This window comes from Girardinichthys multiradiatus, chromosome 17 (genome assembly GCF_021462225.1).
Source record: "Girardinichthys multiradiatus isolate DD_20200921_A chromosome 17, DD_fGirMul_XY1, whole genome shotgun sequence".
NCBI lineage: Eukaryota > Metazoa > Chordata > Actinopteri > Cyprinodontiformes > Goodeidae > Girardinichthys > Girardinichthys multiradiatus.
In genome coordinates, this window is record NC_061809.1 from 13,523,539 (window position 1) to 13,549,019 (window position 25,481).

Sequence of the window (25,481 nt, forward strand, 5' to 3'; positions counted from 1 at the left end):
AAGGCGAGAAGACTGCGACTTTACTGGTTGCGCTGCAGGAATCCGGATATGATGAAAATGTTTTAGACCTGAAGTGTTCCTAGTAAATTCACCAACTGCGCGCCGAAGGCGTCAGGAGGATCATGTTTTCGACTTGTGTACGTCAAAACCATCTAGAATATTTAGGACTGCAAACTTCTAACAGTTAAAGTTGGGGAAAACCCTCGGGTGTGAAGTTACTCTTCAAGTTTTCTTGTTTTATTTTTCTTCCTATCGTTTTGAGGAAACAGTTGAAGGACGGAGGGATGGGGATAAGTCAGAATTGACGTGAGGGAGTTGTCATGTTTCAAAGGTAAGTCATACTATGCAAACAGTGAATCTGCCGTTGGTGTGAACTATTATTAGTCAGTGTCCGTCGCTTCTTCTGCTTTCCTTGTTTTATGGAACAAAAAAGGACACCGCGTTAACAAATGGGCTGTTATGAGCTCTTACAGCAAAGTTTATGTAAAAAAGCGAGCGAAGGGAAATTTCCACTAAGTTTTACTGGAGCTTGACGTCACTTTCCTCGGCGTGTAAATAAGCAGTTTGAGTAATGACTTCTAGAGTTCTGGTTTGTGTTTTCAACGCTGCGCTGATTGTGAGACGTTTTGCTTTTTGCAGGACTGAGGACTGAGGGGAAAAAAAAGGAGGAACTACTTCTTCTGGTGGTGGTTTGTAATTTTTTTTTTCTTCCTTCGAAGAGGACGACTGTCTCATGTCCAAGGAGACTGTCCATCCATCAGAAGGGCCGGCGGGGCCAGGACAGGGCCCACGGCAAGAGACAAGTCCCCTGCTGTCAGCGTCACACGGTAAGAGAGCACTGGACGGGCTATTAATCAGTGACTCTAGCTGTATGCTTGGCAAATTTAGGTTAAAGTCAAGTGCAGGCATTCCATAGATGCTTTATCAAAGTAGATACTGTTTGATAAAAAAAAAATTAAAAACAGCTCCCTAAATTTATCTAGGTATTTGTTCACATGTAACAGTGGAGTTGCTGGTTTTATGTGGGCAATAAGGCTCACTGCCCAGGGTGGCAGGCCTGGTGGGCAGTTAGAGTGCTGAGGAAATAACTATCTACTGTTGCCAACTTCACAAAAAGGAAAGACCATTTTTGCACAATTGAGCATTTGCATGTAATTTTAATTAACCCTGTAGGTGCGGATAATTGGGCAGCAGGAGAGACAGAACAAGTTTAAAAACACCTAAGGTTTGCATTTATAAATGAAGTTTTTTTCTCAATATTTTCTTTATGTCACAATTGCAATCCTCCTTCTTTACCCATTTGGGACTGAAAAAAGTGAACCAAAATAGGTATTCCCCCTGTTCTTCCACGTAGTTTATGTTTGTTTGTTTGTTTATTTTAATTTAGAAGCCTGCAACAAGTTGCAATGAAACATTTTTGGCCATAGCTTAGTTAGAGATTTATTTTTGTATGTACAATTTACTTGAAAAATGTAAACTGATAGCAAGAGGCAATATAAATAGTCTTTTTTCTGAAAATTTAGATTTACATGTCACTCTTGTATAGGGATTAGCCAGTGCATGCAGGATTCATTTGCAGTCTGGATGTAGAGAGGTAAATGTAGAGATGTAAAGAGGTAAATCATTTGCCCTGACAGCAGCTGGGAGGGACTGGTGCATGAGGATTGATGCGCCTGTGAGTGTTTTGGGATGGGCGTAGCATCCCTGGCTGCCCCCTTTGTTTTTGAGCAGATAAAGAACAATACATGGTTCCACATCAGAGCCTCCTGTCACACGCGGAAGTTGCTAAATTTGTTGCTAGTTGACCTTTTTAGGAGTTACTAAAGTGGTCTAAATCATCATTAAACATAACTTAGCTGCTAATTTTGCAGCACCATTAGTTATTAGCATGTCCAGTCATTAAAGGGTGGGGGACTCCTTTACTTTAAGACAATATGACTATACACGAGAACTGACCAGGTGTGCTGACGTTGGCATCTGATTTACAGCGCCAAATTCCAAAAAGAAATCTACAATGTATTATTTAATTTTATCCAGCACTTGGACAACTCAAACCTGAGCTGGGTTATTCTACATTGAACTAAGATTCTTTAAAACATAATTTGAAGTTTATATAATCTGTTTTCTGTTCTTTTATTTTCTGAAAGCTGTTTAAATGTTTTTTTTTTTTTTTGGTCCACTTTTTATTGAGACAAGCATGAAAAGTACAGTATGTAAACCTAGACTGGTAGAAGGACTGTTGTAGAAGGAGTGGGCTGCCCAGTGCTCTATTTGTGCAAGAATAGCCACTGAACACTTGTGGCTGGAAAGCTAAAATGTGTGAAACGCATATATGGCTTATGTGTACATCAACCTCTCCCTCTAGGTTTCTACCAATAAAACTGAGCTACAAATATATAGTTACAGTACATATTCCATTTTTTACCAATGTTTTTGTCTAACAGTCAAACATGTAAGAAAAAACACCCAGAAAACATAAGTGAAAGTAACTCTGGGTTCGAATTTTCTTATATTTTGAGGCAACTTTTAGTAAAAGTCGTTATCTGTGCTCTAGTCTCAAAGCCTTGATAATGTTTGTGCCTCTTTTTTTTCCTTAAGAAAGTCAGAGGAAACACCCTGCTGACTATTAACAGCAACCACACAGCCAATTATAGTTTTTAATTAACTTTCCAGTTGCCCCTAAGATTATCACATGTAAAATAAGCTTACCCCCACACCCGCTTTTCATTTTTCTTCAAACAAGCATTGAACCGTTAACCGTCATTATGTCACTGTGTTAAAAGAAAAAAAGAGAAAGTTGGACAAAGTAAGAAATCACATGGGGCTGCTGGATTGTAAATGGGTTCCATTTTTTGTTTTGGGTGGACGTTTACAGCCGCTCACAGTTGAGACTAGATTTTCCCCCTCATTGGGCTGTGGATCTGCTGGGAATAAGCTGATTTAGTTAGATCACTAAATATGGCAATTGATCTCACCATACTTCCACTCCAAGGTGAGGAATGTTTTTTTCTATTTTAAACCTTTGGCCACTCATCTGTCACTTCTTGCAAACAGGATTGTTGTTGCAGTGAAGCGTGATCAAACTATTCAATGGTTTTGTTTCACAACAAAGCAACAGTATGCTAAAAACAAGTTATAATATTGAACTTAGGAAGCAATTAGAGAGACAGATGAGTGTGTCTCATGTCTTTGCATGGCTATCAGGCCAGTTCTTTTTTTTTTTTCTTCTTATTTTTATGCTTGGATGCTTTTCCAATTCAGATGAATGCAGCCTTTATGACAGTAAAGGAATCTTGGCAGGTAGAGCGCACCCGGGAGCACTGGGAGAGAGAAAATGAGATCCAGAGGTCTGGCAGGGACTTTTACCTGAACCGTCCCACCATGTCGCACAGTTTGCCAGGAGGTTGTTTTTGCTGGCATAAAAAAGCAGAGTGGCCTTTTGCACCTAGAAGTTATGCAGCGGATTTTTTTTGTCCATTATACTAAATTTGATGTGATTTTAGGCCAATCTCCCATGTTATACCCTTCTTATCTAAGGTTTTAGAAAAGTTTTTACCCAGCTACAACCATTTTTAGAAGAAAATTAGATATTTCAGAAATTCCAGTCTGGCTTTAGATCACGACATAGCACAGAGTCTGCCCTATTGAAGGAGCATAATGTAATTGTTATATCTGTCAATGAAAGGTGCCCGGTTGTTTTGGTGCTGCTGGATCTCACAGCAGCTTCTGATACCGTGGGTCACTTTGTTGGTCACCAAACCTGAGCACATCACTGCTGTTATGTTCTTTTACACTGGCTTCCTGTCTGTCTTAGAATAGAGTTTAAACTTAAGTTTGTTTTTAAAGCTTTAAAAGGTTTGGTCCAATCTTTTTTGTCTGATATGCTGTGTCGTTGTGTGTGTGGTAGATCCTTGTGGTCTCCATCCCAGTTTTTATTAAATGTTCCAAGCATTAAGTATGTACATTGGGGTGACTGGACGTTCTCAGTAGCAGCTCCTAGACTGTGGAACTGGCCCCCCTTCCGGGCCTACGCTCTATCTCCAACCTGGGCTTTTTTAAATCCAACCTTAAAACTGTTTTATTTAAAAAGGCATTTAATATTTAGTAGTAGTATCTTATAGTTTCGTTGTTATTCCTGTTGTAGGTTGTTTGATGTTTTTCCTTTTAATGAAATGTTTTTCCTTTTATGTATGTAATATTAAGCATTTTGGTTGCCTAGTCGGCTGTTTGAAATGGCTTTACAAATAAAATAAAATTCCGTCTACTTTGTGCAATGCACCAGTATCACTGGCAGAAAAATTCCCCACAACAGTCTGCACAGGACTCTAAAGTTTAAAAGTCTGGCTTTAACACCTTCACACAAATTTCATATCAGTGATGGCAAAAAACTCAATCTTTCTCTTTCTGACCTTTCTCCAGAAGATAGTGTAAGGTACTGCAAATTTAATTTGAAGAGGAAGGCGTCAATTTTGGAACCGGGGCTTATATTAGGTGACCACCATCTCAATCCATGGCGAAGTTGTCCTTGCTTCCCTGAGAACAATGACACTGATGTTCCTGCAGTTTCCAAGTAATTTTGGCCTTGAGTCTTGGTACTTCCTTAGTTCCTCCTACTGTTCTTCATCAGTCTAACCGATTTTCTTTCGATTAAAGCTAACAGTCGGGTCAGATGGTAGAAACTTGGACATAATTGGGTGTCCAGCTTTACAATACTCCAAGCATCCTTGGTTTTGGAATAGATTAAGTTGACTACGTTAAACTATGTTATAGCAGAAGATTGTAGACTTAGCCTAAAAGTGATCTTTGTCAGGAAACCAACCAATTTTAAGGAACTCTTCCTACTCTGCCATAAAAGTGGTCAAATATGGAGTCAGATTTATGTTGGATGTTTTCTCTGGTTGAGGTGCAACTTGCTAAAGTATATTAAACCAAATATTTTTTGCTTTAATATACTTTTAATATTTTTATTATACTATATTAAATCTGGAAAAGAAAAGTTCCAATAAATCATTAAGAACCTTAAATCAAACTGACATCCATTCCTATAACTGTTTAAACTTCTGACCACCCTGTAGCTGAAGCAAGTTTGATAAAAACAATATTTAACATCAACTTCTTGTGCCCCCTCCCCAGATGCTTGTGAAAGTGAATCATCAGAATAACCACTGTCTCCCAGGAAACCACCCGCTGAAGGACAAAGTCACATGACAGAGGCGAAGCCTAATTATTGTGAGCCTGTGGGGAGTAAGTTTTAATGACCTGGGAAAACTGTGGGCGAACAGCGGGACATCTTTTTTTATTTTTTCTAAATAATAAACAACAATGAGGTGTTTAATTGGAGGGAGTCAAAGTGATTAACAAGTCAGATCAGCCTAACCTCAGCAAGTGACAGTTTTTTTTTTATTCACCATTTGAAACTGCTTTAGTTTTACTCCTTTTTTAATGATACCATTCTGCCTTTCAAGAATAGCTGTTGTTATGCTGTTCCTGTGTCAAGGTCAGTTGGCCAACTAAGATATCAGCTCCACTGTTTCTAATTACAGTAATACCCAGATAGTAGATTGGTTACTTGGCAAGTCAGTGTAACATGCCTGCCGTCTTGTTCTGACGTTATGACTGAGACTTGGCTCGTTTGGCCATTTTTATTTTTCCAAACCCTCAGCAACGTGTTTTGGAAGAAGGGAAATCCGGTTTGTGGTATTGGCCGCCCTCATGTACTCAGACTTTGGCCGTCCTCATGTACTGATTGAATCTTACATCTTACATGCAGTTTCTTTACCCCTGTGCCAAACATTTACCTCCTCACAGGGTTCTTATGCAGTTTGGGAGAGTATGGAATTTTTGCTGAAGTATTTTCCAGGCTTGCATAAATATGATGAAAGAAAAAAGAATTGTCCTACTGTCAAAATGATCCATCAGAGTAGACTTGTATGTATTCAGAAATTGGCAAAAATGAATTGTGTAGATTTGAAATCTTGAGTCTAAAAGAGAAATGAATTTACACATGAGAAATGTTTAGGAACTTCTTATTGAGAAGAGTTCTGCAAGCTTCCTGATCAGAAGCAAAAAAAGTGTTGAGTCCATCCCCGAAATCTTTTATACTATTACTACTACATCCTTGGTGGATTTCCTGAGTATTTTTTCTGGTAGCAGGCTGGCAACTTTCTTGTGACACTGACCTAATCATATTGTTTTATGCAAATGTAGAGCACAGCAAGGTTCTGCGAAACAGCAATTTGAAATTGTTTTAGAAGCAATTCTAATTAAACCTAGTTGCACAGTAATTCCACTCCATACAAAGATATAGATTGCAGGTCACAGAGTGAAACACAACTAAAAGGCTTTGTGTATGCGTGCTTCATTGTTCCTGACTAGGAGTGAGATGTGTCAACATGGGCTAATAGCAGCTGATTGCTGCTGTAATAAGGATTGTGTTTTCATTTAACACCATTCTTGACAACAGTTCTCTTTTGTTTCACAGTTGTTAACTTTTCCAGAGTGCCCTTTCGCTCCTTCTCCTTTGTTTTTTTCCTGTTTGTCATTAAGCTTAAGGACTTAGCAGTGGCTTATTTACCAGACAAGAATAAAAAAAGTAAAATGATTCGTATTAAAGTTCAAGTTTACTTTCAAGCCTTTGACATCACTTTTGCATTGTAATTGATTTTACCCCAAAATGTTGAAAATCCATTTTGGCCAAGTTAACTTACCTTATTTCTATCATGGAATCCCATGGGCCCACTGTGGTATAGCTGCGCAGAGGGAGGACCTCCACTTGCTGCCAGGGGTAATTGAGAGCCCTCTCCACCACAGAAACAGGAAATCAATAAGAAATCATCTGCCTGCCTACGTCTCTGCCTTCGTGGTTTTCTTTTCCCCCGGCTGTCTGATTTAGAGCTTGTGTACTCTATGTGGACCGTGAGTTTTCCCTACAAGAGGAAACCCATTATACTGTTTTGATAACAACACTGATCCTATTTCAGTTCCAATAACACTGTTTTGACAAGTTGACCATTACATTACTTGGTCCTCTTGAAATAAAAACCTAAAATTGGCAACGGTTGCATAATTTCTCAAAGGGAAACTTGTAGGACACTGGATGCAATTGCAGGTATTAATTGTAAACAGTGATTGGACACAGCTGTTAATTAATTTAGATTTATTGCTCTAACTTATTTTATATAAACAGGATTCAAATGTAAAGTGTGGAATTTGTATAAAGTATTTTGTAGGTCTGTGAAAAAACAGAATGGAAAAATTCCTTCTTCTTCTTCTTCTACTTTAGTCCCTGTCCCATTGTCTTAAAGAGCCATTCATCCATATGTTAATCTATCCATCCATTTGTCCAATCTGAGTATGCCTTCTTCCTTCCTTTTTTCCCTTCCTTCCTTCCTTCCCCCCTCCTTCCATGTGGATGCAATATTTGAAAGGCTGTTATATTCAAGGTGTAATCGATTACTTTCTGAATGGCGCTCATATATACGATCATTTAAATTGACTTTTAGCTGCCATTGATACCAGCCCCTTAAACAGATCGTATTGGCTGAGCTCCCAAAGTTCACTGATGGCGTTGGGGACATTCTACAGATGAAAGAGACTCTGGATGTTACAAAAAATGTAACATTTTTTCATGAAAAATGTCTACGAACCTTGAAACGTATTGTTTCTGAGAGACCTCTGGTTTGTTAGACAGCAGTGTTCCCTGCCTTTGTCAGAATAGTCCCTCTGCAGATTTGCCTTCCAGTGTGAGGTGAGAGAATCTCCTGTGAGGAGAGAGACAGACATTCCTCAATAGACCGTTCTGCACTTTCAAGCGACTGATATCTCTGCAAACAATGCCTTTCCTCTTCACCCAGTGCCTCGGAATAAATTGCTACCACCTCGCAGCGGGTTTTAGGAGTTTAATCATCACATTATTCACCAGATTGCAAAATAGTTTTTTAATTCTTCTTTGGTTGATAAAGATGACCTTTCTGGCCTGTTTTTTTTCTTAGTGTAACTTTGGTTAGGAAGGAAGGTCAAATAACACCACTCGCCTTCGAAATAAAGGTTTTTGTCTGGCTTTTGTGTGAATCTCTGATTCAGCTTGTTGGTAGCACACATTCAAGTTTATTACCTTTTAAGAAGAGTTGAGCTTTTGGAAAGGAACCTTGTGACCGCCCCATAATAGATGCAGAAAGGATTTAATCAGACAGGGTTGTGCAGTTTTAGCCGACTTTGTAAATGCAAAAGTTTGATGCATGAAATGTTTATCCAGTGTTGATTTGAATACTGCAATCACCCTACACATTACCTTATGTGCCTTGTAAGGTGCCTGGGTACTTTAAGACCTTTAACCTCATGTCAGTTTGCTTTTCTTTGAGTCTTTCTGCCAGTTATCGGAGCTGCGTGCTGATTGTTGTTTTGCAAGATTCATATCTTTATTGTAATCCCCAGAGCCCTGTCTTTATACAGCCTGTAAAGCACAAGCCTATTATAAACTGCACCGTAATTTTCAAGTGATTACTTACCAGTGGGTCATGGAATCAAAAGCTGTATAAATAGGGTGAAATGCTAGTGCAGGGGTTGATTAAAATGGTCATTGTAATTCTACCTCTGTTGTAATTATTTTCTCATTGTCTTGCTGCAGATAGATTTCATATGGGAAATTTCAAGTACGTTAATTAGCATATTTTACTCAAAGTGCCCAAGACTGTTCACTGTTTTTTTTCCTTAAGATATCCAAAGTAGTTGAGCAAATTGATTAGATATGCATACCTCCATTTATGGACTGTAGTCTTTTAAGTGCATATTAGATAGAAAGGTACACATATGGATTTTAATCATTAAGAAGTTTCTTTCTGTTTTTGTTCTTGTGCAGGACAATTTTTCCCATTGTGATTTTAACCGACCGATAGTCAAAGAATCCATACCCTTTAAACTTGTATGAACATGCATAAACTTTTATGTATTTTACTTGATAAACCAATAGACAGTAAAGGTGTGGTGTGCATTCACTCACAGTGAGTCCATACAACCAACTTTTGCTGCAGTTGTATCAAAGCGCGTCTCTACAAATTTCCACATCTAGAATGTGAAAATGTCGCCCAAAATAACTAAAGCTCAGTTAGAATGGATGGATATCACCTGTAAACACCAGTTTTTAAGTATTGCTATTGATTCCGAATTTGGTTTAGGTCTGAACTGCTCTAACATGATTTTGTTGATCTAATCCATTCTATGGTAAATCTGGCTGTAAATTTAGGGTTGCTGGAAGGTAAATCTCTGCCCAGTCTCAAGTCTTTTGCAGGCTTTTAACAGGTTTGCTTACATGATTACCCTGTATTTTGCTCCAATCTTCATCCATGGGTTTCTTAAGATCTACCGTAATACGGACTGCTGCAGGAGATCCTTTCTGCCCAGAGACATCACCATCTAAAATGGCTCTTAAAAACTTAGTTCCAGTTACTAAAACATTTAATTTCTCTTTAGGATTAATAAAGTATTTTTGAATAGAATTCAATTGACCTTCCAGTCATCTCTAACCAGCTTTCACGTCCCCGTTGAAGCATCTCCACAGCATGATGCTTCTATCACCATGTATCACAGTGGGTATGGCGTGTTCAGTATGATGACAGTTTTCAACCACACATTGCCTTTTGTATTAAAAAAAAAAAAAAAAAATGTTTTGCTTTCAAATGACCAGAGCACCTCCTTCCAAGTCATTACTTTGGCCCCCAAATGGTCTGTGGCAAACTGGATAGTAGTATCTGAATGTTCTCAAACGAACCTATGAGACCTTTAAAGAAAAGCTGTATTTATACTAGGATTCAATCCAAGTAGGTGCTTTTTATTAGGTGCATTTTAGCAAGACATTGTGTGTACTAGGTTTTATTTGGGGTGTCTAATTAAAGGAGGCCAAACAAATGCCTGCCAAGCATTTCAGATTTTTATTTGTAAAAATGTTAAAGCCATTTTTCCATTTAATGTCACTTCATAATGATGTTCTAGTATTTGTCTTTTGGTCATGAAAGCCTAATGAATAGTTTGAAGCATGTGGTTGAACCATGACATAAGATGGAACATTTATACTTTTTGAAAGATGCTGTATATCCATAAAATGTTCTTATTCAGCAGGTTTCCTGCCTTTAGTTATTTTCATGTTAATTAAAAGAACAAATAATAAAAATTATCAAGGCTGAAGCACAGGTTATGAACTGCCACAAATAATAGTACGGGTGCCTTGCACAACCCTCTAATACATGGGGGTGTGGGTTCAGAAAAAAAATCAACTAGTTAAAATGACAGCAGCACAGGAGGTATTACTTGGCCCCTAACAGTGTTTTGGCTCCAACATTAAGGTTAAAACCCTTTTCTATTATAAGCCCTCTGCTGATGTCGCCCCCCCAGCCCTGAACCCCCCGAGCTTCTAACTCCGTGGCCCCTCCATGTTTGCAGGTTCAGCAACTCTCTGTTAGGTCATTCGGAGTGCCCCCCCCCCCACCGCCTCCCCGATCACTGAAGGGTGACCAGGGACCAGGGGCTGGCTGCCGTCCAGACACACAGAGCCACAGCTGACACTACCACCACTGCCACCCACCCCCGTTTTCTCTTTCAGGCTAGAGCTAAAATCAATACAGGCGTCTCTGTGTTTTAAAAGCCACTCAGAGGCAGACGAGCACCTCTGTCCCAAAGGCTGATCTCTCAGCTTAAGACCTTGATTGGCATCCCGAAGATGCAAGGCACTGACCCACAGCTGTCCCATTAGTAGAGGGTTAATGCTGAGATTGATACTGAGCAAGTAAAGGAACTGGGTGTGAGGGTATTTTTGATAGACTGCCTAACCCCGTTTTGACCCAGAGAAAGACCTCAGTGGTATATTTGTGCCCATTTTTGATTTCCTGAATACCATTTAATTTGTTGTTCTTTTCGACCCCTGTTTGCATATGGCCCTGTGTGAGCCCGCCTTACTTTGAATTTCAAAAAACTGCGAGCTTCCCTCCCTGGAAGAGGAATTTAAAGCCGTGTGGAAAAACTGAGTCAAAGATGTAACTGAAACTGAAAATATAACAGTCTGTTTTCTTTCCCTCCCTTTCCCTTCTTTCTCCTTGCTCCGAGTTTTGTTTTGAGTCGTCAGAGAAAAGAGGGCTGAGCGCGATTTTCTTTTGAGTATGAAACCTGGCAGCAACTTCAGCCCTGCTCTGAATTACATCATAACTGATCCTTTAGATCGGTTAGTTTTCCGTTTAAGGTCTAAATCATAATAATATGGAGATCTGGAAAAATACAATAATCGCTTAATCAAAAAAGCTCAATCAGTTTCTCAAATTCATCATTGAATTAATAAAACAAAATTTGCATTAGGATTCAATGTGATACTTTTGCACGAAAAGTGCATGATTATGAGGTAGACGGAAACTGATGCACTTTATAAAAAATAAAAATCTGAATCAGTTATTTTTATGTGCGTTACAGCAGCAGCTGAAAGTCTGAACATCTAGATGCTGAAATGTTTGAACGTTTATTGCAAAATAGCTCACGCTCAGTCAGATTGGATGGAGAGCTTCTGTGAACTTAATTTCTTCTTGCCATAGATTCTCAGTTGGATTAAGTTCTGGACTTTTAATAGGACTTTCTAACACATGATCCAAACAATTCTGTTGTTGCTCTGGCTGTGTGTTTAGAAGCTCTGAGGTGCTCTATGACATAAAGTCCTGATAAATAACAATGAGGTTTGAGGAGGAAACATCACAGATTGTGCAAAGGTTCAAGAGGGATAAATATTGTGTGCATTCTGCTTCATGTTGCACAAGCAACAGAACTAAACTGACCAACTGAAATGACCAACTTGCCAAATTTCATACAACACTGGAGAACAGAGACTTCAATAGCAGAAGATTTTGTGGAGGGGTGGGGATTTGTGGGGTGAATGGGTTGTAAATGTCTTTCCCTTAACAAATTTAAAATTAAAGACCGGCATTTCATTCGGCGATCTGGTTATTTAGATAGCAGACAAACATATTAATCATAGGAGAATGTTCCATTTTTAAAATCAAAGAATAATTGATTACACCCCACCAAACCCCAGTACGATAGCCCCATTTCACCCTTTTCTCAGCATGCGCACCTTACCACTTGGGCTGAGAGGTTCATTTTGCCAAATCAAACTCTCGTCTTTCAAAATGCCTTTGCTGCCGTTAAATGTAATTAAGCAGAACAAAGTCCGAGGGGGTTAGTTTTTCCACTTAATCAGCAGCAAAATTTGAAATTAGTAAATCCCAGACACGCTTTCTCTCTTTGTGTTGGGTAGAGGTGCAAGCAAAGAAAGTGTCACTTCCCCCAGTATGTCAGATAAGTCAAATATAAATGAGGGCTATAGAGAACTAAAACAAGAAAGGAATATGAGTTTGTGGCTACTTGGAATGACCCAAAGCGGCAGAGAAAAGCAGACGAAGGTGATGTTTCCTGTCTAAATGAGATGCAGAGCAACATGATCAGCCTTGACAGGTGAAGATAGTTAATAGAGTTCTGTGGCTGGCTACCACACACACCCAGCATGTCATTTCTGCTGATGATGATCCAATATATGAGCAGGTAATTTAGCTTTCTTCAGCAATCATCATCATCTGAACATCATCATTTTATCTAGAATAAATACAAAACATTGTGTGCCTGTAAATGAACTGACAGGGCAAGGACTGCTGGTTGATGTCCGGAATCACTTTTTTTTATGTCTATTGGAACAAGTGACATTTCTGTTAACCTGTGTCAGATCGCCATCCAGTTTATGTGATCGCTCTAGATGACAACACTGACTTGTGGGAGATCCACATCCTTACAATCAAATTTTCTATTTAATGCCACTTTTCTGGCTGACAGTTTGGAAGGGATTGACAAAAAATAAATAAAATTAGCCCATTCCTTTCACACTCTAAGCAATCTGTGCATCTCTACTTTTTTTTTATGGGACACTTGCATATTGTTCCACATGTATTTTCTGTTGCCTTTTCCTTTTAAAAAGACCTTTTTTTTTCAAAATAAAGAAAGTCCTTGTCTTGTAGTTTAGAAGGTCAGACAGTAAACGAGGCTTTGATACAGCCAAGGAAAATTACAATCAGAGCCCTTTTGTAATAACATTCATTGCACTACTTTCCTCTGTCTGTGTGGCCCACACCCCCCACCCCCCACACCCGCTCTCTCTGCTGCGTAATTCCCTTGGTTTTGCATCTATAAATATGACTGGGGAAGATGTATAATTTCTAATGAGAAAATGTATCCCTTTGGATTGAAAGCCGGGCTTTTTCCACACTGCTGTTTGTTAGGAGGAGAGATGATACCTCGGGCTGTTTTGGCAGCGAGCGGAGGCAGTGTGGTAAGAGGAGTCTGACTAGGTCATTGCACATTTGCAAATTAGCATTTCAATCATACAGGTACGGGGGCCATTCGGGCAGAAAATACACATGTTTTTCTAATGCGAGGCATAAAAAGATAAACAAGACGCAGGGCCTCTGTGGTTCCTAACTTAACACTAAAGGTGCTCACATATTCTATTCAGTGTAAACTCACAAACTCGCAGCGTAGTGTAATAATGGCTATTAGGAGATAAATACAAGATCTGGATTGGGGTGTTTTATTTGGAGGTACTGATGTGACATTTGAATAACTGTATGCTGTCTATGATGGGCATTCTAATAAGCCTGAGCAAATACCTTTTTCCGTGTTCTCCCTGTCTCAGGGGCATTAATATTAAAAAGGACCAAGCTTTAGAACTGTAGAGCTGCTGTGATTGTTCAATCTGCTCCACGTCTTTACCTGCGACGTCTGATGCAGTGTTGTGCAAATGAGAATCTCCATACTGCCCGGTTTGACCTTTTGTGGTCTATTTTCATACTCTCAACTATTTTAGAATGCTTGTTTATACAGCTTTGTTTCAGTTGACATGTATTCGTCCATGCATGTATGCATATCTCACCCTGGTAAGTGTGTGCATGTGAAAGACATACAGAGGACCTCCTCTCCTCCTCTGCCTCTTTCGTGCAGTTTCCAGCTCCCTCCTATAGGACCTATTTTTCTATGCTAAAAACAAGGTGTTTTTACAGAATACGCAGTTTTACATACAGCGCACCCCCCACCTCCCCACCCCTACACTCTCGTTCTCTTCAGGCACTCTGCCGTGTGGTCCCTGTGTGGCACAGCCACTGAAGACTCTGTGACAAATAGCAATTATATTTGTGTGTTCTTCATGAATCCATCAAACACTGGCCTTTTAAAAATGCTCCCCAGATATTTGAGGTTGTCAGCTACTAGTAGCTGGGACCAAATTGGGATGCTGCTTAGACAGTCAAGAACCACTCAGCCCCTAGTTTCCCTTGTGATGTGTGTGACAGCGTGTGTAGGGGAATACCATGTTTTATTCAACTACAAATGTACACTCTCAACAGTTGTTGATGTGCTGGAAATAGGGCAGTTACAAGTCCAATTTGAAGCTTGCATGTGTGTACATTATGTGTAGATGTCCAGTTCTTCCCCCAAAAAATGTTGTTCTGGTGCCTATGTTTAGGCTGTGTTCATTCAGTCATTTCAGGACTCCTTTGTTTTTATAGAAGCTTGTTGTACTCATTTAGGTGCACTAAATTTGCAGGGATTTGTAATTTTTAAAATTGGCATCAATTGTAGTAGAAACAGTGCAATAGAAGTGAGTCCACCGGAACTACTTATAGCAAGGGTCATTTGTCAAAAGTAAATTGGATCCTTAGATGAAATATCAGAATGTATTGGCAAAATGCAATTATTATAAACTCAAGTTTGATCTAGTGTGGGAACCTTTAGCATACTGGAATCATTTCCTTTGTGATGGTTGGTCAAAGACTGCTTTTGTTTTTACTTAACTCCCAAACTGCTCTGTTGGCATGTAGATGGCATATCATAGTTGTTCGAACGACCTTGTAAACCGAGATGCCATTTCAACCATTCCTGAGTCAGTTTGGTCACTGGCCATTTTAGTTTTCTGACAGACACCCCAGAGTTTTGGTATTTCAGACTTAATGAGGCCTTGATTTATTCAAGATTTCAAGTGTCATTGGAAAAGAATGGGCCCACAGCATCATAGATCTTCCACCATACTTAACAGTAGGCATGAGATGCATTTCTACAAATCCAACCTTTGTTTCCAAGCCCATCTGATGTGTTTGTTCCCTAAAAACTCAGTCTTAGTCTGATATGACCGGTCCGCTGTTATAGTTAAAGTTCTAGTAGCATTAGGCAAGTGCCATGCACTTCCATGCTTAGATGGTAGGATAGATGAAGCTTTTTTTCTGACATGCCTCTCAAACAGCTGGTTGCCATGTAGATGGTGCCTGATAGTGGGTATTTAGACTTGATTATCTCAAGATGCCACTTTGTGTTGGTTTCTTTTCTTTTACCTCCTTTACCACCCTCTTTACTGTGACTATCCTCGATAGTCATAACCCCAGTTGTTTTATTGCTTTGACTCTGTACATGGGCAGGGGCAAGTTAAGGCAAGCTGCTATCTGTTTAACTGAAATGCCACGTTCTCTTTTCTTTGCTATTTTGAAGAGGCATTAAGAACAATTGTGTCACATCATTAATACCCCAGGTAACCAAGAAGTCACAGAATAATGATGTTTCCAAGAAAATGTTGATCAAGTTAAAACAGTAAAATTTAAATTACAAAAATGCTGTATTAAATGAATTTTATAGGAAACACCGATGAGTGTGTCACTGGTAATTTTGTTGAAACGTTTTTACTGAATAAATGTACTCCGATTTTTTTTTTATGCTGTCAAAGAATAAGGTAAATGGATATTAGATAGCACTAAAATAATAATAATATGATTTTGTTATTTGGTTACAAACAAAAGTATAAAATGTAATTTCTGGTTTAGTTTTCCATTGCTTGAGTAAATGCACACTGAAAAGTTTTAATGGAATCCACTTCTACAGTTTTTCCTCATTCCTGCTTTTTCTCATTATCCCTTCATTTGTCTCCTGGTGACTGTACAAGTCTGTCATTGCCATCTTTGACAGCATGATCATTATTATGATCAATGATTATGAATATTGCTCCATTTTGTCCATTAATCTCAGTCACCATTTTTAGCAGGTTAAAAATAAAAGACTGCAACTGTGTGATTACTGTCCAAGCCCAAGGATCTGCTTCCGAAGAGCTGAACTGTTCTGTGTTTAGCCACTTCTTTGGAGTTCTCCAGTGTGTCTGAAACCCGACTAACCGCTTATGTACTCTAATTTTTACTTGGTGGTTTCTTAATAAGTATTTATATGTAGGCAAATTGGAAGGTTGACTTCCTCCAAAGGGAAGGTAATTATGCCTCCCAGTCTTCTTTGGCCATTATTATGCATCAATGTGGGTTTGAATGTGAGGGTCCATGTGGTTGCTTCACTTAAAGTAAATATGGGAAATGACCGTTATAAAGGTTATTATGATACTTTACAAATTTGATATAGATATGAGCTTGTTCTATTTTATTTAACACATAGAGCTTTGGTCGATTCTTTTTAGTCCCATTGAATCTGGTGTATGGGACTTGGACTGTAAAGACATGGGTTTATTCATTGCTTTATTATACCTATATAAGCTCTGTCCCAAACTGTGCTTAAAAAAAAAATATATATATATATATATATTTGTTTTTTTTTTATATATATATATTTTTTATATATATTTGTTTTTTTTTTCTATAGAGTACTGTGCAAAAGTTTTAGGCGGGTGTGAAAAAATGCTTTCAGGAATATAAATGATGATTGTTTATTTTTATCAATTTACACAACATAACCCAAACATACAGCCAAAGTCATTAAGAACTATCCTCAGCATAAATAAGAACAAGACTTAGTGGAATTGATGGTATGGCCCCCACAGAGCCCTGATCCCAATATCATGGAGTGTGTCTGGGATTACATGAAGAGACAGAAGGATGTGAGAAAGCCTACATCCACAGAAGATCTGTGGTTGGTTCTCCAAGATGTTTGGAACAACCTACCAGCCGAGTTCTTTCTAAAACTGTGTATAAGTGTACCTAGAAGAATTTATGCTTATTTGAAGGCAAAGGGTGGTCACACCATATATTGATTTGATTTAGATTTCTCTTTTGTTCATTCACTGCATTTTGTTGATTGATGAAAATAAATGATTAACACTTCCATTTTTGAAAGCATTCTTTGTTTACAGCATATTATCACAACTGCCTAAAACTTTTGCACAGTACTGTATATATTGCATAACTTTGCATCCATCCATTGTCTTGTGCTTATCCAAGATCAGGGGATGGAGGTACCTGGTGCAGTAGGGAAACTATGATGTCTCTTTCCACAACAACACTCTGCTCTGCCCTGAGGTCCGTGTAAGATGCCTAGAAATCCCCAGGAAGCCTCTTCAGTAAATGCGTAAACCACCTGAGCTGACTCCTTTTGATGCAGAGGAGCAACAGCTGTATTTTGCTACATTTATATTAATGTAAAATATTGTTTTATTTAATATTTATTGATTATTTATAATCCCCTAAACATTATGATGTTTATTGTTTGATAAACAGAAGCAAAAATATAAATGAAGCACACCATAAATTTAGAATCTTGTACGTTTTTTCTGTTTTGTTTGTTATAGAGTTACAGAACATATCATGAATTTATCTACCTGGGTGTAACCAGACTGCAGTCAGCTGCTTAACAGACTCTAGTTTCAAAACAGTGCTGATTAAAGTGATTGGTGGAGCTCATTTAGTTTCCACATAATGACTGTACATGTTTTTGCGCAACCAGAAACGGTTCCGAACAGCTAAGTTTTTCTTTCTTTTAAGTAAGGGATACTGTAGAAAAAAAACCAAAAAAAGAAAACCAGCTGTCCAGCAGTGTGCAGCAGCAGGTAGGGTAGGGGTAGTGCTATATGTTCCATACAGCTGGAGAAAACTCCATTCACACCTGTTTAGTATAAAGAACAGGGAAAAATATGGTTAAAAAAAACCAAATAAATTATAAAAAAGCCAAAGATGCATATTTGACAGGAATGAAATGTATTTGTTTAATGTGTCCTGACAATGTGATTTTCTTTTACTTTTATTGCATTAGGAACCAAGTTTAATAGAAAAGAAGAAAATAATCCACAATATGACCAAGAAATTTATATTTTCTTTATAGTTTCCCTGTGAACCTTTATGTTCAAACAGTTTTTTTCTTTGCAATGTGTTAAAATGACATAAAACAAACCAAAAAAAAAAATCCGATTTGCTGATAGTTTATTCCTTGAAACAAATAACATCCCTGTGTGTCAGCACCCAGGCTTTGCAAACTGTGATAACACAGTGATTGGACACTGCGCTGACACTGATAAACAAGACCAAAAATGACTGCATAGGTGGGGATACAAAAGGAAAGCCGCACTTATTAAAAACGTGTGAAAAACAGCAACAGATGTACCCTCTTGTGAGTCTCCTTGTTAGAAAGCTTTGGTCTCTCCATACATTGTCGTTCAGAGACAGAAATCCATCAAACTGGCCTTTAAATCACTGCATAATGAATTCCATCGTGTGTTTTGCAGTTGTCTAATTCAAATTGCATGGAATCCTGATCCCTAAAGTCTGTATTTGTTTATTAAAGCAGCACACAGAAGCCTGTATGAGGAGAAGGCAAAAGCCCAGAGTGAGTACTTAATTGCTTTGTTTTACATCCACATTCATGTCCGGCCTCTCCCAGGGTGATGTGTTGTTAAAAAGTGCGAGGCTCCATTCCCACACTCTGCTCTCTTGTTAACGTTAATTGCACTTGTTGGTGAGCTGACAAAGAAAATAGAGATGGAAACAAATTACCAGCATCACATTAACTTCCATGCGTGCATCCACTTTGGAAAATGTGTTTCTTTTTTTCTTTTGTTTGGACATCTGGAAGCTTGCAATGTTTCTGTTGCGGCAGCTGGTAAATGCCACAGAATATAAAGTTTAGTTGCAAAGCCAGTGCATATTCAATGCATATAATGCCTAAAAAAATGAAAGAGGGGTTAGCTCAGACAAACTTAAAAAAAAAAGAGATGAATAATTCACCAAATCTAGCAGCATGTGCACATGTACTGGGGCTCTGATGTGCAGGGAAGCTAAAGCAGGAGTTAACTCCCAGTAGAGCTGAATGTGCAAGGTGTTCCTCTCAGTGAAATGCCACCTCCTTTTTCCTCACTTGCATCCTTCCTTTTCCTTCTTATCAGACAGGTTGCTGTCTCCTGGCTTTCTGCGGCTGTCACACACGCACTTAGGTTTGGGTGAGGCCATCTCTGAGCTTTCAGAGGAGAGCAGATCATTAACCGTCACAGACAGCAGCCATTTTACAAATTTGTACACTATCACAGGCTGATTTTCATCCTTTTTTGCTGTAATCTCTCTGTCTCACACTGATTTAGCTCACCAAGGAGCTGCTGCCACAAATGTGTTTGACTACACAGGTGGCTTTCATGATTCTTTCACATGTGAAGTTATACGTTTCTGCTCTTCACTCACTTTTTCAGGGTTGAAATATTAGTCACATGATTGACACTATTTTCTTAACAATGGTAGCATTTAAAGTGTTAGATGCAAGGGGGGCAGAAAGTTTAAAGTTTCCTAAATGCTTAAGTTTTTAAAACAAATTAATGTCCATAGTAAAAGTATTCATGGTGGTGGCAGCATCATGCTGTGGGGTTGATCTTGTTTTTTAAACAGAATCTGGTCAGAGTTGATGGGAAGAATAAAAGAGCTAAAGGAGAATGATTGAAGTACCTGTTAGATGGCGCAGAAGCCTTGTGAATGGACCAGAGGTTCACCTTTTCTATATATAAACAGGATATATGATAGAAGGGTTTAGGTCAAAGTATATTCATGTGTTAGAATGACCTAGTCAAAGTCCAGACATAAAAATCAGATGCTCCCTATCCGACTGAGTTTGAGCCCTTTAGCTGCACGATATCAGGAAAACATGTAATTGCGATTTTGTTGTTTAATGTTGCCAGAATGATATTTTTACACTTAGTGCAGCTCTATGTAAGACTGCGCTAAAATGATATCCTGCCGCTTTCTTTTAAACAGCCCAACTGCAGTCTGAGTCTGATCTGAAGCCAGTGTCTTCTGAGGAGGCGGAGGGAGATGCTGCCAAGGACAAAAATGGCTTTCACCACAACAGCTGCAGCACGCCTACAGTGACCAATGGGACTGGAATCCACTCTGCCGTCGGAAGCCCTGAGGGCACAAGGACGTGCACCTGCGGTGGCAGCATCGGGGCTAGCACAACAAGCAGGTCAGGACCCGGGGACACAACGGCGACAACTGCACCAAAGACAGAGCAGCCCAGGAGGCAGCCGTCCACACCCGTGTCTCACAGGATGCAGAGGAAGCTGAAGTCCAGCTTGTCTGTCAACAGTGACAGCAGCAGACGGAGCAAAGGCAGCTCCACAGGCTCACAGAAACCACCTTTACCAGAGGGTTAGTATTGGCACGCATCGGGATAATGTTAGCAATTAAAAAAGATTAAAACCCTGTACTAATTCAAACTAACTTTTCTAACTCCTAATTATATACTTCTGTCCTTTCGTCTCAGCTTCTGATGATCCTAAAATCATTTTAACTTAGCTAGCAAAGCTTAAAACAGCAGTGTTTGATCAGGGTCAGTAAAGATAATTTCTTAAATAATTGAGACACTAATGATCAAAAAGACCTTATAGTCATCTTAAACAATTGGCATAATTTGGTGTACAATTTAACCCTTTCAAATAATTTCTCACTCCTATACTACCATAATAAGCAAAATATTTATCAGAAATTAAGTCAAGCAAATCAAATCAGTTTTTCTGTTTCAAAATGTTGTTTGTTGGTTACTTGTTGCTTGAAGGCAGCAGAAGGTTCTTGCAAAAGGTATGGGGAGTATCTGACCATATTCAGAGCCCCGTTCCTGTATTGGCTCTGAGCCTGATCCTGGACAGAGGGTAGGGACAATGTCTTTTTCAGATCCCCTCACTATTCTCTGCAGGGCATTCTTATCTATAGAAAGTGAGGACGTTGGTCTTGTTTACATAAAATAAGGTATTCTGTCTCATCCTGTTTTTTCATGTAGGAAGATACAAACATCTTCTCTGACTAGAGTGAGGGAAGAGAACAGATGAGCTTAACCAAATAGGGGGCTGGGGTATTTTCTTGGAGGCTCATGAATTAAAACCCTCATCAGCTATCAAAAATACATTCTTACCTTCTCTCACCTTTTAATGATGAAGGTGCCTGACCTCTTGTATTTATCACTCCCGTCAAGCACATGACATCTTATCTCTCTCATATGGCTTTTATTTGCCTTAACAATAAGCCAGAGGGTGTGTTTGGCGTGCGGGGAAGCCATCACTTTTGTCAGGTGTAAGGCTGAGGTGAGTCCGGTAATGAAGGCTTCTGGCCGGTCCTCTTATGTTGGGGAGATAGGTGCGAGCGTCTAACGAGGCATGAGAGCACGGGGTGCCTATTATAAGTCATGACCAACCTTCTTCAGGCCCCTCACACCTCTCCGGGCCCTTTTTGGCTTTCTCTACATCCCGTCAGCAACACCTTGGCCCTCATTAGCAGGGACCCGTTGCTTCCCTCTTCAATCTACCTTATTCGGTGACTGTGTGTTCTCCACCTTTTCAGTATGCTTTCAGGCTATAAGCATATTTTTTTACTGTTTATTTGACTTGTTTACATGCTTATTGCAATAAATTGCATTACTTTAAAGCTTACAGGTAATGAAAACCCATATTTTAGTTTTTTTAGAAAATTAGATTTATACATGCATGCATGCAGCAGTGGGTAGGGTAGGGGCAGTCTTACACAATCATGGGTAAAACTGTCAACTTGACATTTGTCCAGCAGTGACTGACATCTTCCACAAAGAAGGTAACCAACAAAGGTCCTTACCCAGAGAGTTTTATCGAACCGGATTAATGGAAAGTTGGGTGGAAGGAAAAATGTGATAGATTAAGCAGCACAGGCAAAGATAACGTTAGCCTTGAGGATTGTAAAGCATTGCCCCTTCATGGGCTTAGGAGGAAATTTACAAGGCTTTAACTGTGCCTGGAGTCCAATGGTACCATCAGGACATCTTAGAGTAGTTCATGCTTCCCTCTGCTGACAAGCTTTGTTGAGATGCAGAATTCATTTTCCAGCAGCACTTGGCGCACTGCCAAAAGTGATATTCCTGTGTTGGACTGGCCAGCAAACCTGAGACATGAGAGGCATTGGCCCCAACAATGCAAGCAAGCTAAGGGTCTCTATTCAAGCAACCTGGGCTTGGGTAACATCTTAGCAGAGCCGCAGGCTGATCGTCTCCATACCATGCTACATTGATGCATAAATGTTTGTAAAAAAATGCCCTGGCCAGGTTTTCAGTGCATATACTGCAAAGTAAATGGACATACTTTTCTGGCTCATTTCTACCACAGTTTTACCTTCCATTCGATGATCCATATGCTTGCATACTGCCTTCTATGATCTGTTGTGGCTCGCAATTTTTGTGGATGTTATCAGTGACTCAAATCAGCAGATTGTGTAGGCCATATCTTATCTTTTCTATTTATTTGATTGTCTTTTCCAATTTTATGGGAAACAGAGTTTTTGGGGTTAAACCAGCTGTAAGCTGTAACCATATAAATTAACCAAAAGAAATGCTTGAAATATATAACTTTATGTGAACAACTCTTTACGAGTTTCACTTTGCTGCTCCAAGTTTGAATAAAATATAAACTGTAATCTGATGTAAAACCTCTGTGAAAGGAAGATGATTTTAAACTGGGGAGATAAATGGGCTGTCAGGTAATGACTTTAGTATGCATCAGAGCTGAATCCACACAGCCAAAACAAAAGGCGCATCATCATCCTCAATTCTTCTCAAGCACAGCTGAAATGCAACCACCATAGACTTGATGTTTCATCTTTTCCACATCTTAATTGGTGGAAAAACAGAGTAGAGGAAGCAGCGAAAATAAAAACACTAACAGCTCAACAAGTCTCATTACAGCTTTCGCGTGTTGCTTATTTGAAGACGCCAGAGCTCTCAGTATCAATATGCTCATTCTTAACTGTTTATTTCCCCCCGGATAGCAGCCAAGCTGTTGTTTGAATGTTTACACGGATTAACATAATCTGTTTGTCTGTGAAATTAGCCTCCTAAACAGTCCCTCTGAACGCAGGAAATAAAAGGGCCGAGCTAGCAGAAGCTAGCTCTGGGGACTCTCTTGCTCTGAATGATTCTTGGCACACGCCGCTCCGGAGCCAACAATCCTGATGCTTCTTAGTGGGCGTTTAGCAGGCTGCTTTTGCACAGCAGGGTGGGCCATCTCAACTCTTATTGTCTATTATCAGTTCAGATATCCATGCTGCTTTGGCCTTGTTTGCAGATTCAGACTTGGCCCCCTTTTATTTATTTTCTATTTCCTTGGATGTTTTTGTGTATTTTTTTTTATTCATTGGTTATCCTGTTTGTTCTCTCTCTGTCATACATTATAAAAGGACCTGCTTTTAAGTTGCATGCGGTGGACCTTCACTATCTGACCCACATGGTCACTGAAGCTTTGTCTGATCACCCTCTCCCGCTCTCCGTTTTTTCCCTCTTTGTGGGTTTCGATGTTTTGCACAGCTTGCTGCTCCGAGGCCCATCCAGCTTGTTTTGTGCCACAGCGCTTCCCTTTTTTTTTGATGTCAGCTTTCCACACGTCTCGTACAATTTCCTCAGAGACGCCTGGACAATGGTTTTTGGGCTTCATCTCCACTGACTGACATTAAACAGGAGTGTTGTCGGTTTGCGCTGTGCTCAGTCTGTCCGTCGGTTGGCTTCTCTCCATCTCTGCCCGTCTCTCTCGTGTGTTTTTCTGCCGATCTGTGCCTCACGTCCAGCTCTCTTGTGTGCGGTGTACGACCCTCCCTCGCTCTCCTCCCTCCATCTCCTCCTCCTTGCTGGCTTCTGTAAGATCTAAACTAATCGCTGGTGCTGAATTATACATCCAAGTGAATAGCTGAGATGGCTGTCCACTGCTTAATGTCTGTGTACTGTTTTTGTATCATACTCAAAGTCTGCTGTTACACTGCTGGCATGGCTATACCCTCTGGGTCTTTCAGAGTTTGTTAAGCTGAACTTTAAAGTTTTGAGCATGTAGCTTGTACTTTGGAGCCCTTGCTCACCAGCTTCACTATCATTGCTGAAGAAAATTTTGTGTATAGAACAAACAAAATTACCCTTTGGTGTCTTAAAGCAAACCATTAGAATTTCTGATGGCATTCTTCTAACAATCCTTCCATAAAAGCCAGATTTTTGGGTTGCCTGAATAATTGCTAGTTAATTAGCATAAGATGTTACTAGTGGTTATATAACAGAATATCCCACCTGAGCTGTGGATCTTTCCTGTTCCTCCACCATGTGCCTCCTGGCTTTTTGTCTGTTCTCTCCTTTCTTGGCATGCCGGTTCAGGTGGACAGGCATGTCCCGGTAGGTTTGCAGTTGAGCCATACTCTTCCCCATTTTAGATAATGGATTGAACAGCACTCAAAACCTTTTTCCTGAGCCGTCTGCTGTGTGCCTTGGTCTTCTTGGTGGTGTTTGTTCACTAATTCTCTCTAACAAACCTTTGAGACCTTCATAGGACTGCTGCATTTATAATGAGATAAAATTACACACAGGTGCACTATAATTACATGGTAAAGCACTTCCAAAGGAAGTTGTTTTCATTGGATTTAATTTAGCCATAACAGAGTAAAAAGGTTTGAATATTAATGCATGGCAAACATTATTCAGATTTTTCTTCGTTAAAAAAAAGAATCCTTCCACCTCGCAGTTTGTACTGAATTCTTTATGCCCATCACCTAAAATCCCAGAAAGATACATTGAGCCTTGTAGTTGTGATGTGACAGAATGTGGAAAACTTCAAGGGGTGTAAATACTTTTTCAAGGCTCTGCATGTTCTCATGCATCTTCCATCACTGCCAGTGTTGTGGCCTCAGATAAGGATAATAAGATGCATTCAAACTTCAGGCGCCCGCTCGGACACATACGCAAGTGCTTTCTCGTTTCATATTCCTCTCGCTATCTTGTTTGTATGAGCCTGGGCTTCTGGTCAGCTCTGCAGCCCTCAGCACTGCAAAATTACAGGAGGGGGGGGAAAAATCCTTTCTACTTTGATTAATCAAACATGAACATTCAGCGGGCCTCAGTTCACCCTGTCTGTTTCTGTCCTCCACACTCTGCACCTTTTTTTTTTTTTTTTCTTTCCCTCTAACCCAATCAGTAACAGGCACTTCTGACGGCTGGAGATGGGCTGATGAAAGTTATGCAAATGCAGCCTGTTTGTAATGCTATTTTTCCCCGCATCCATCCACATCATGTCTCTTTAACACTCCAAAGCAGTGGCGCAGCTCTGAACTCTGATCAAAAAAAAAGAAACAGCTGCGAGGAGTCTGTGCCAGGTTCACTTTCAGAAGGACTTATAGCGCAGCAACAGAACT

The 25,481-nt window shown here is 39.6% G+C and overlaps 1 protein-coding gene across 5 annotated transcripts in view; it reads left to right on the forward strand.

Annotated features, from left to right (window-relative positions):
* The window catches only part of mdfic (MyoD family inhibitor domain containing), a 27,406-nt gene continuing 1,925 nt past the window's right edge, over nucleotides 1-25,481 (forward strand). The window contains exons 1-4 of one of the 5 annotated variants that reach the window (XM_047390462.1): nucleotides 1-331; nucleotides 640-827; nucleotides 18,610-18,651; nucleotides 20,061-20,453. In XM_047390462.1, the coding sequence (XP_047246418.1) occupies nucleotides 734-827; nucleotides 18,610-18,651; nucleotides 20,061-20,453 (529 nt within the window). In that variant the 5' untranslated portion in view covers nucleotides 1-331; nucleotides 640-733. Of the gene's footprint in view, nucleotides 332-639; nucleotides 828-5,133; nucleotides 5,245-18,609; nucleotides 18,652-20,060; nucleotides 20,454-25,481 lie in introns of those variants that run through there. The other 4 variants (XM_047390463.1, XM_047390464.1, XM_047390465.1 and 1 more) reach the window with 4 other exon arrangements.